Source organism: Octodon degus, unplaced genomic scaffold, assembly GCF_000260255.1.
Source record: "Octodon degus isolate 3935 unplaced genomic scaffold, OctDeg1.0 scaffold00007, whole genome shotgun sequence".
NCBI classification, from domain to species: domain Eukaryota; kingdom Metazoa; phylum Chordata; class Mammalia; order Rodentia; family Octodontidae; genus Octodon; species Octodon degus.
Window position 1 is genome coordinate 33,730,248 of NW_004524583.1, and position 11,661 is coordinate 33,741,908.

General features: G+C 44.4%; 1 protein-coding gene across 7 annotated transcripts in view; it reads right to left on the bottom strand.

Annotated features, from left to right (window-relative positions):
* Nucleotides 1–11,661, bottom strand: part of Mlh3 (mutL homolog 3) — a 46,165-nt gene that overhangs the window by 22,780 nt on the left and 11,724 nt on the right. For 5 of the 7 annotated variants that reach the window (XR_002818582.1, XM_004624967.2, XM_023703691.1 and 2 more), the window contains 4 exons: nucleotides 10,876–10,948; nucleotides 3,182–3,253; nucleotides 1,830–1,941; nucleotides 322–481 (listed from right to left, as the gene is read on the bottom strand). Coding sequence is in view for 4 of the 7 variants with exons in the window: in XM_004624967.2 (XP_004625024.1) it covers nucleotides 322–481; nucleotides 1,830–1,941; nucleotides 3,182–3,253; nucleotides 10,876–10,948 (417 nt within the window). In the remaining 3 variants the exon portion in view is untranslated. Of the gene's footprint in view, nucleotides 1–321; nucleotides 482–1,829; nucleotides 1,942–3,181; nucleotides 3,254–10,875; nucleotides 10,949–11,661 lie in introns of those variants that run through there. The other 2 variants (XR_002818584.1, XR_002818583.1) reach the window with 1 other exon arrangement.

The following is an 11,661-nucleotide window of genomic DNA, read 5'->3' on the forward strand; positions in this document are numbered from 1 at the left end:
AATAAAAAAATAAATAAATATAAAAAAAAAAAAGAAAATAGCCTTTCTATAGCAGTTTCCTTGACCTCTTCCTGGGCACAGTCATCATTCTGTTTCTGAAATGCTTTCTAAATACACCTTCACTTGCTGTATTTCACTGTGCTATAAATATCTAGATTTCCTCCCTTCACCTAGAGCTAATACATCTTTACATTTCTAGAAGCCCACAGACTGTAAGAAAATAACATAAATGCATACTGAATAAAGGCGAATGAAGAGACTACACAAAACGTGAGGCTGCTATCATCCAGCAGCTCCTGGACGCAGGAAGCTATGTCTTACCTCCACGATACTCTTGGTCACAGGAGACCTTCCTCTTCGAAGTTCATTGGCTTCTCTTTCTACAAAACACAGTGGTACTTTTCCCACAAGGACCAGAGAATCACTCGTGTCTGGAAACATAAATTCAAGGCCCAGGTCTTCCAGATTTTTGTGGTAGCACCTGAGGAGATAGCCTCAAATGTAAAACTTACCTAACCCACATTTCACTACTAGTTCTAAATGCTTGATAAGATCTTCAAAAGCTGGCACAAACTTTAAGTTTTGTTTTTCTCATATTTGTACGTGTCAGAGATTTTATTATCTAATTTTTAAAAATTCCAGTGGTTCCCCCATATATGGCTTCCCTATCCAAGATCTGTTATCTGTAGTTAGCCATGATCCAGAAATAAATAATTCGCTAATGAGAGTTTTTAGGTACCGAGGTCTGAGCCGGGCGACGCATGCTGGCCATCCTTCTGCTGGGGCGGTGCCTCGGAAACCAACCCCGGTCTGGGTCGCACACGTGCTCAGGAGCGCGGGAACCACGCTCTGCGGGGTCTCCCCGTGCTGGCTGCACACCCACCAGCGCCTTAGCTCGGCTGAAGCGCTCAGCACAGCAGCGCAGGCCTGTAACCCTTACTTTGCCTAATAATGGTCCTGAGGCGCAAGGGCAGTGGGGCAGCAGGCGCAGGAGCGCCGCTGCACGCAGAAGCAGCAGACGCCCAGCCTCGGCCTCCAGGTCCCCACAGTCCCCATGCGCGCTCAAGGAGTCTCTGTGGGGGCGGGCGCTCGCCGCTGTGTGCCATGCCTTCGTCCTTCTCCCACTTCCCGTAGGGGAGTCCATTCCTTGCTGAATCTTGTGCCTAATTTTATTTCTCACTGAGGAGCTGCTTGCTTCCTGCTGCTGGAACTGAAGGAGTCCGGCTCAGAGACAAGCTCTGAGAGCGGGAAGCAGCGAGGCAATTCGCAGGCCGTCCGGGGACTGTCCTGGGTAGCAGTCCTGTCCTAGACGAAAGGCATGTTGGCAGCAGTGTGTTCCCAAACCTAAAATAAATGCCTATTTATCTTATTTTCACAATTTGCACTGTCCAGAAGTGGGAAAACAGTCCAGTGTTTTACTTTCTTCCTAGTAAGATGATGGTGACGAAGACTCCAGAGTGAATCAGGACAAAGCAGAATGGAAGCAATTACAGCCTGACTTTGCCTTCAGAAACAGCACAGCATAAACATTTGCGTGTTCCAAGAAATGGGAAGAGTGTTCTAAGCCAACTGCTGGAAAAAATTATCAGGGAAACCCATCCTACACTCAACAGCTGTGACCGAGTGAGTGGGAAGAAGGCGCAGGAAGTCAAAGACCTGCCTTTGGCTGCCTGCTCCAGCCTTTAAAAACGGCTGTGCCCTTCACCAAGCCAGGCAACCTCTCCTTGTCTCCACTTCTTCCTCTTCTGAACAGAGCAACAGTCATGCTTCTACCTCAAAGAATCACTGAGAATTTATACTATCAACATCACCTCCTCAACCCTACTAACCTTAAGAGCCTCCTTTGTTCCTCGGTCACTGTTATCCCTAAGGGAGGAATTATAGTGGAGGACAGTAATTTTTTCCGACCACAGCCTTGGGGTTGTTGCTTCTCATATGAGTCTATTGGAAGAAAGGTGAACAGGTTAAGCGTAGGAAGAAGTCTTCTATATTCAAGTAACAACAAAGCATTATAAAGCATGGCCATTATACAAATGTTTTTTAAAAAAAGTGTTCTAAGTGCTTAGTAATGCATTCAACATTCAGTACTACACTTTGGGTTTCCGTTATTACAGTGAATCTAAGCACTTGCCTGGCAAGCACAAGGTCCTGAGTTCAATGCCCAGTACTGCAAAAATAAATACATAAATAAAATAAAGTGAATCTAGGAAATATCAACCCAGTGAAATTAATTTTAGCAGAATTTTAAAGTAAGAAACATAAGGATTAATCTCATTCAAATGAACGAGGCCATGTTCCTACAGGTAATATCTGTGATCAGTAACAGAGGCGCACACTTTGGATTACAAGGGAAATATGCAGGTTCCTCACAGGAGCCTACGGCTCAGGGAGGCTCTTCCGGCAGAAGGGTCTCCCCAACACTGAAGACAATGCACTGTGCCATGCTCAAGTGGAGCAGGCCCACAGCAAGTAACCTTTAGTCACACTGTTTTTGTTATCTTTTTATAAGGAAAAACGAAGACGGTAGCAGTATCACGGCCATTCTGGCCCAGGAAATGCCTTCCTAGGTCCTCACCTGGCTCTCTGACACTAAGCTCTTTCATTACTTGACCATGGGAGTAAAGATTTTCCTGGGATTTTACTACTTGGCGAATACACTGCCTTATAGTGACAAAGCTGCTTGGCAAAGCCTAAAAAGCATATTTTGACTTTGGGGAGACACGGCTGCCTGTGAGAAGAGAAACTGTATGAGACTTTGGACAAAGGTATAAAGGAAGATTTATTATATTTCCTCTTGTACCTTTTAGAATTTAGATCTATCTGATCATACTTCAAAAATAAACTAGATTTTGACATAAAAAGAATCCACTTGACTTTTTGAGCTAACAAACTGTGGAGAAGGCACACCAAGACCACCCGGGCATGCAGAGATGCATCTCTGTGCTAAGCGCCACTGTGAGCCCAATTCAGTAAGCATGCAGCGAAGATGCCCTGACATGTACATAAAATCCACGTGTTTAAATTAATGAACCGGCTACTACATTCACTCAGTTGCAATACAAGCCAAACTGGAGGAGATTTAGCTTACGTTTTAAATCTATAACACATCTTTTCTTACACCGGTCACAGTGAGGATGCGACCCTGCTAGTCTCCGATGTGCCCACGCACGGCAGTCCTTACCAGCGATAAGCTGCTCCAGGCGAATACGCTCGTGTGCAGCGTGCTGGTCCACCAGGACTAACAGGTTTCCACCTACAAGAGGATCAACAGCTCCTGAGATGTTGCATTCTTAGATCAAACTTAAAATAATTACGCTGTGCAGAAGAATTAAAAAAACTTCATGCCACCTATTTAACAACATAGCCATAAGAGAAAATACATCAAGTAGTGATGATTCTGTCTTTTATTTCCTAAAAAGTAGAAATGGAGAAAATAATACTTTTATCCCTGATGAAAATTTGTTAATTCATCAGTGCTTCATTTATAAAACAAGATTAAGGTCTGAATTCCTAGTGTTTAAATACTGATTTCACTTTTTAATTCAACTTGAAGACAATGAAGTGAAAAATCATTAGATGTTATTATAATCAGTGGCTGTTGATCTGCAAGGCATTCTCAAACCCCGAAGAATGTACTTCTTCAACACTTGAGAACAGAGGCCAGGAATTTTTCTGTGAAAGGGCAGATAGAAAACATTTCTTAAAAAGAAAACATTTCTTGCGCCAAATGTTTTCTGTCAGGACTACTCAAGTGCTCACAGTGAGCCAAAGCAGCCACAAACATTGTGTGAGTACTGTGTCTGCGTTCCAATAAAACTTTATTTATAGACACTGAAATAAGTATTTCACACAATTTTACTGTGGAAAAATGTTCTTTTGTTTCTCCATTTAGGAACATAAAGCCATAATCTCCCCAGCTGCATAGAACAGGCAGGGGCTGGGTTTGCCCACAGCCACTGATGCTGCTTCAGAGCAGGTTTCCATCAAACCTGACACTTATGTAAATACAACTCCTGATTTCTGGGATTAATGCAGGCACACAGCCTGTGAATTCTCAGATGCCTGGGTGATCCACCTCCAGGCATCACCTGAAGAGCAGGGCTTTGGACCTCAAGAAGTGAGGACCCATGGGGCTGGAGAGATGGCTCAGTGGTCTAAAGCACCTACTTAGAACAAGCTACGCAAGGCATCAGGGACCGCGGTTCAATCCCCCAGCACCACATGCCAGCCAGTCCCGCCCCCTGGTGGGCTGAGCTGGCCACACACACACACACCACTCTCTCTCTCTCTCTCAAATAAATTAAAAAAAAAAAAATTAAAAAAAAAAGAAGTGAGGACCCAGAGTCACTACCTGTACCTCCTTCTTATGGACAGAAGGGCTAGAGGACATCAGTACACATTTTAGGATTAGAATTTTATTACTTTTGGCCAAAAGGTTGAGTTTACTGCTACTGATTTTATTGGACTAGGGTTATGCTTTAATTTGATCAAAATACATAATGTCTATTTTTCTTACTCCTACTAAAGATTTTTTTTTCCTATGATACTATCAAATATGTGGCCTGAGAGCTTAGGGTTTAAAGGAAAATAAAGAAGATAAATTTTCTAACAGTATGTTCAACAACAAGAACAGCCCCTAAAGTGCTGAATTTTAAATTCCTTTGAATGTGAATAAATAGTCACTGAAGTCTTTTTCCATTTTTTACTTTTTTTTTCCCCGCAGAGCCTGGGATTGAACTCAGACCCTCGCGCTTGCCAGGCAAGCGCTTATTCAACTGAGCTATCTCCCCGGCCCCCTTAAATTCCTTTGAGGGTAGGAGGAGCTGCAGCTGTTGTGATGAATACTGAATATCCTGTATGGGCAAAACAATGAAATAAATCATAACTATGAGAGGCTCACTTCAAACTGGAAACTAGACACAGTATGAACTTTCAAGAGTCAGAGGGTCAGCGAGATAGCAGACTAAGCACCTACTCAGGCAAACACAGGGATGGAGAGTTCGATTCCAGGCACCACATGATGTGCTGGCCCTCCTCCTGGGCGAGCTGAGCCAGCCACTGAGACTGGGCATGGTGGTGCATACCTGTAACCTCAGCGCTGGGGAGACTAAAAACAGGATCACTACAAGTCCAAGCTGCGTTGTGAGACCCTGTACCAAATACATAAAATAGGGCCGGGGAGGTGGCCCAGTAGAATAAGTACTTCCCTGGCAAGCGCAAGGGCCTGAGTTCAATTCCCAGTTCCGCAAAACAACAACAACACCCTAAAATAAAAATTAAAAAGTCAGAGGACCTCTGAAATCAAGTCTGCAACTGACTCACAGAATGGTTTTTCATTGTCTACCATGTTTATGACATATTCCATTTCTTGAATGAAACAGAACATAGGTCAATTTACTCATGATAGAAGTTATGTTTTTAATATTCTATCACAACAGGATAAACACTTCACAAAGGCAGGGATTGTTGTCTGTTGTCCAATCTCACATAAAAAGGTGCCTGGCACTTAGTAGGTACTTCATATATATTTATACAATAAAGGAGTGAATTCTTATAGTTTAGGGTGTGATAACTGAACAAATTATATTTTATTATTGATAGAAACATGCAACATACAAATATCAATACAGGGCCGGGCATATAGCTCAGCAGTACAAGCACTTGCCTGGCAAGCACAAGGTCCTGAGTTCAATTCCCGGAAAAAAAAAAAAAAAAAGCCAATGTATAGCATTGATATTTTACTATATTTATTTATTTGTTTTAAAATAAGAACTATTATTTTTTCTGTATTTAAGACAGGGTCTACAGGGTCTCACTACATAGACTGGACTCAGTGATTCTCCTGCTTTCAGCCTCCCAAGAGCTGGGATTACAGGTGTGTGCGACCACACCCAGCCTCAATCAAGAGTCTCAGCGTACCCCATGGGCCGGGCTGGCACAGCAGGCCAGGGATTGAACCCCAGCCGCTGTACTCTGCCTAAGCAGGCACTTTAGTCCACTGAACTATCCGGCCAGCCCCTATTATTATTATTTTTTTAATGTATTTGGTTGTTACAGAGTCTCACTATGCAGCCTAGAATCATAGTGATCCTGTTTTCAGCCTCCCCAGTGCTAGGATTACAGGCGTGAGCCACCAAGCTTGGATTCGGTTGGGCTCAGTGTACGCTGGGGTCAGGGCTGGCTAGATATGTGGTGCAGGGGATCGAACTGCGGTGCGTGTGCCTAAGCAGGCACCTTAGTCTGCTGAGCTAGCTTGCCGGCCCCTTTGCTATATTTAAAATAATAATATATATTTGTCCATTAAAGTAAGTAAGCATCAAAATTAAAGTAATTCATTTAGAGGAATAGGTTGCATTTGGGATTTATGAATGGCAATAAAAATTCCTGAATTTAGGGCTGGAGAGATGGCTCAGTGGTCTAAAGCATCTACTTGGAACAAGCTTGACAAAGCACAGGGACCGCGGTTCAAACCCCCAGCACCACATGCCAGCCCGCCCCGCCCCCTGGTGGGCTGAGCTGGCCACAAACACACACACACACACACACACACACACACACACTCTCTCTCTCTCTAAATAAATGTTTTAAAAAAAATTCCTGAATTTCAATTTAGAAAAATGTATTTACTTAAGAATACATTGTAGTCTACAGAAATCATTCACCTTTTACTAAGAACAGTCTTTGATGGTATCTAGCTAATCCAATAATATGAAATCTCAAGAGAAATTTAAATAGCTCCTTTTGCTTAACATCTGTGTGCCTCGTGGGTCTGCCACCTTGAATGTCAGCAACTGCAATACTGCGACACTGATCCAGTCGCTTCAAACAGCTCCTACGGAGCAGGCGGGCAGTGCGCAAAGACAGCACGGAGACCCTGGACTCTGGCAGTTCACACCCTGAGTGGGCGAGGGTGGGCCAGTGTCAGATCCCATCAGGCTACTCAGGACAGTGCAAGATTTAAAATTCATCAACTAGTTCTACAATTTTTATTTAATATTTTAACTTGGTTGACTATGGGCAACAAACTGCAGAAAGTGAAGCCACAGAAGGGCTGGCCTGATAGCTCAGTGGACTAAAGCACCTGCTTAGGTAGTGGCTGGGGTTCAATCCCCAAAGTGCCGTGCCAGACCTGCCCCCAGTGTGCACTGAGACTGTGCGTGGTGGCGTGTGCCTCTAATCCCAGTTCTTGGGAGGCTGAAAACAGAATCACTACGAGTCTAATCTTCGTAGTGAGGCCCTGTAGACTCTGTCCTAAATACTGAAAAAGAGAAAGCAAAGCCATAGAAATGGGGTACTATAGCTCAGCGGATTAAAGTGTCTGCAAGCAGGCGCAGTGGCCAGGGGTTCAATCCCTGGGCCTGCCATGCTGGCCCCGCCCCCAAGGCATGCTGAGAAGGCAATTGAGACTGGGCGTGGTGGTGCCACCTGTAATCCCAGCTCTTGGGAGGCTGTAAACAGGAGAATCATTCAAAGTCCGATCTAGTGGGGAGACGCTGAACACCCTGTAGACTCTCCCCTGCCCCCGCAAAAATAAAGACCCACTCCCGGGAGGAGGCTCACCTTCCACTCACATCGCAGCCATATGCAGCTCGCCTCACGGCTGCTAGCGCCCTTTCTTCTCTTAAAGCTCTCATCTGTCACCATCACAAAATGGAACAATTCCCATCTTACTCATGATGAGTTCTTGGCATGAGTTCTTGGCTTTAAAAAATAATACTCTGTTTTTCTTTCTGTAGCTGTTCTTTCACAATACCCTTTGCTAGTTCATACTTTCCTACTCTACCTTGTTAATTATTCAGGACCTTTTCTCACTATTCACTCTTCTTCAGATGATAAAATCTACACCCCTGAAGCTGGACAGGATGGTGTGTGCCTGTAGTCCCAGCACTCTGGGGGACTGAAGCAGGAGGATCTCACATCTGATCCCCAGACAATGCAGCAATTTATTGAGACTGTTTCAAAATAACAAGCAAGCAGGACTGGCAGTTGTAGCTCAATGCAAAGACCCTGGACTCCAGGCAGGGTGGTGGTGCATACCTGTGGTTCTAACGATGGGGGGGGGAGGGGGCGAGGCACAGATAGCAAGAGGAAGCACAGCCATTCAGCTGCTTTCTGAGACATTGTCTCAAAACTTCAAAATAAAAAAAAGTACTAGGAGTGGTAGTACACCCTGTAATCCCAGCACTCGGGAGGCTGAAGCAGGAGGATCACTGAAAGCCTGAGCCAGCCTGGGCTACATAAGCAATTTCAAGGACAGCCTAAACTACTTAAGGAGACCCTGTCTCAAAAACAAACAAATAAATAAAGGGCTGGGAATGTAGCCTTAGGTTTAACCTCCAATACTGAAAATAAAAAAAAAAATTTATGCTGGGATTTTTTTTTTAAATTTTATGTATTTATTTGTGTGTGTGTGTGTGTGTGTGTGTGGCCAGCTCTGCCCACCAGGGGGCGGGGCTGGCTGGCATGTGGTGCTGGGGGATTGAACTGCGGTCCCTGGGCTTTGCTAAGCTTGTTCTAAGTAGGTGCTTTAGACCACTGAGCCATCTCCCCAGCCCCTATGCTAGGATTTTAACGACCAATTTTGTACTGCTTACTCCAATGTGTATCAGCAGGTCATTTTTCTGGTCCTCATGTGTAATATCCAAGTACATTCCTGGGATTTCTTCTTGAGCACTTCAAAGAGAAGTTAGAATAAACTCACAACTGTCATGCTGCTAGCCTGCTATATCTCCAGCTTCCTATTGCAACATCATCTGTCCAGCTACGGAGACCAGAAAGATAGTAGAAGCCACGTTCAACAGTCTCCTCCATGTCCACGTGGTCACCAAGTCCTGCTGACGTGGTCTCCTCGGGATTTTCCCAATGCACTCGTTTTCCCAGTGCCCAGCTCCTAGGTACCATACTGTATTGTAAGGGCCCGCTAACAGCGCCTCTAGAATTACTGGGAATCCCTCCCCACTTAAAATCCATTCTCGCCAAGGCAACCAGAGCAACTTTTTCAAAATTTACAAAACAACATCAAGAATCAAACAATAGGCCAGGCAGATGGCTCAGTGGAATAAGCGCTTCCCTAGAAAGCGCAAGGGTCTGAGTTCAACCCCCGGTTCCGCAAAAAAAAAAAAAAAAAAAAAAAAAAAAAAAAAAAAAAAAAATCAAACAATATTAAAGCACCTGGAAGCAGGCGCAGGGGCCATGCTGGACCCAGCCCTGATGAGCACTGTTAGTGACTGAGCCTTTTTTCTGGTTTTTTTTTTTTTTTTTTTGACAGAACCAAGGATTGAACTCAGACCCTTGAGCTTGTCAGGGAAGCACTTATTCTACTGAACCATCTCCCCGGCCCCTGGGACAGAGATAGAGAGTGGGTGTGGTGGCCTGTGCCTGTAATTCCAGCACTTGGGAGGCTGTAAACAGTGTTATAACCTGTGCAATTGATTCCAATTTTGTAACTCTGTATGCTCCCACTGTAACTTTATTAACTGTTATAACCTGACATACACGCTGCCATCTTGTTCTGTATGCGCCATTCTAAACGCTGTAGCTTTCCACTGTGCCCCGTTCTCTACTTGAGAACCTGCAGTTGGGCCTTTCTCACGCTGGCCTTTGTGCACACCTGAATCTAGTTCCAGCCCAATGCCCTGATCTTGCCCTCATTCCCAGCTACAAACTGTACCCACCACTGCACCTGTTATTGTTCATTAGAAACAGGTAATTTGTCAGCTGTAGTCCGTAGATGAACCCTTGATGTCAGCTTTTGTGGTTTATTGGCTTAAATATCCCCTCCCCTCATCCTCCTGGCATGCACCTCAGCATCTTGCTGGGGTGTCTGCTGCTGGGTACCAGCTAAAATAAAGCGCTTCTTTTCTTTTCGAGCCTGCCTCATTTTTAAGTTACAACAAACAGGAGAATAAAAGAAAAAGAAAAAAAAAAAAACAAACGAAAATAGGAGAATCACTATGAGTCTGATCTAGTAGCGAGACTCTGAACACCGTGCAGACCCTTCCTTAAAATACAGAAAAAGAAAGAAAGAAAAAAACAATAAACAAATCTTTCACTCGTTTCCAGTTTGTGTTGGTACAAATCAAAGCTTGTAGCTGGCAGGTGTGTGGGGTGCTCCCCCGAAATCCTAACACTCAAGATGCTGAGAAATAAGATCACAGGAAGTTCAAGGCAAGCCTCATCTCTATACTGAGCTCAAGGAAGGCTTAATTGCACAGCAAGATCCTGTCTCAGAACACAAAAGCAGAACAAAAGCTTGTACGGCACTGAGGCTCTAGCTCCTAATCACCTCTCGAGCCTCATCTCTAGCTGCTGTACCTGCCCCTGCTCGTGGAAGAGGAGGACATGGAAAACTGCAATCCCTCTTGTCTAGCCTGCTTAACTTAGACTTCAGATACCATTCTACCAAGAATGCTTCTTTGGCCTCTCTAACAAAATAGCATTGCTAGTATCCTCTAATTCACCTACCTAACCAGAGCTACAGCTAGTGTGACTGCATAACTACTTCCGCATGTCCACCTTTTTCCATCATCGTATCCCTAAGGCCTGGTACAACAGCTGGCATAAAATAGACACTCAGTATGTGCTGACTGGACGGGTGTGACGGCGCATGCCTGTAATTCCAACCCTCAGGAGGCTGAGGCAAAAGGATCACCACGAGTTTGAGGCCAGCCTGGTCTACACAATGAGTTCAGATCCTGTCTCAAAAAAACAAACAAGAACAAAAATACCCTTTTGTTTCATAAAGTTCTAAATTTAGACTGATTTTTCTTAAACTGTTGAAATCCCTGAAACTGCATTATATACCAAAAATAACCTTAAAGGAAGGTTATCAGAAGATGAGCTGGTTTGTTAATCCAGGCTAAGTTCTAGTCCTACCTCCTCCGCCATTGTCTTCAGTCTTAGTGTTCATTAAACAGGCGATAAACTTGTTATCCACTTGCTGGAGAACCTGCACACATGCAATAAGAGGCACAATACTGAGTACAGATTGGCAGCACTTATCTGCATAGAAGACAAAACTGGACCTGTCAGCTGTTTGCATTATAACATTCACACATGAGACTGAGAATTGGTGCAATGGAACCTGAGGGACTCCTCAGCAAGCAGCTGGGCCGGGGATGTGGCTTGTGATCGAGCCGCCTCGTGTCTGTGTTCAGTCCCCATATGGGGGGTGGAGAAGGCACCCAGGTACATAAGGCTCCTACTAAAACCCTGTAGTTATTACTCAGGGTGTTAACGCCTGGGATTCCTAAGCCTTACTGCCCCACACAAGAATTATCATTATTATTATTATTATTATTATTATTATCTTTATGTGTTCGGTACAGGGTCTCACTATGCAGCTCAGACTCGTAGTGATCCTTCTGTTTTCAGCCTCCCCAGCACTGGGATTACGGGGGTGTGCCATTTCACCGAGACTTGGTCACTGGACCTTGAATTCACTATGTAGCCATACCAAATGCAGCCATAGCTTGCCTCAAACTCAGTGATGCTCCTGCCTCAGCCTCCCAAATGCTGGGATTACAAGTGTATACTGCCACACCCAGCCTATAAATTACCATAAAATGCAAAGTTAACATAATCTTCTGCAGAGATAAACCCATAATTTTTGAAACTGTAATCCTGGGGGCTGGGGAGATGGCTCAGTGGAATAAGTGCTTC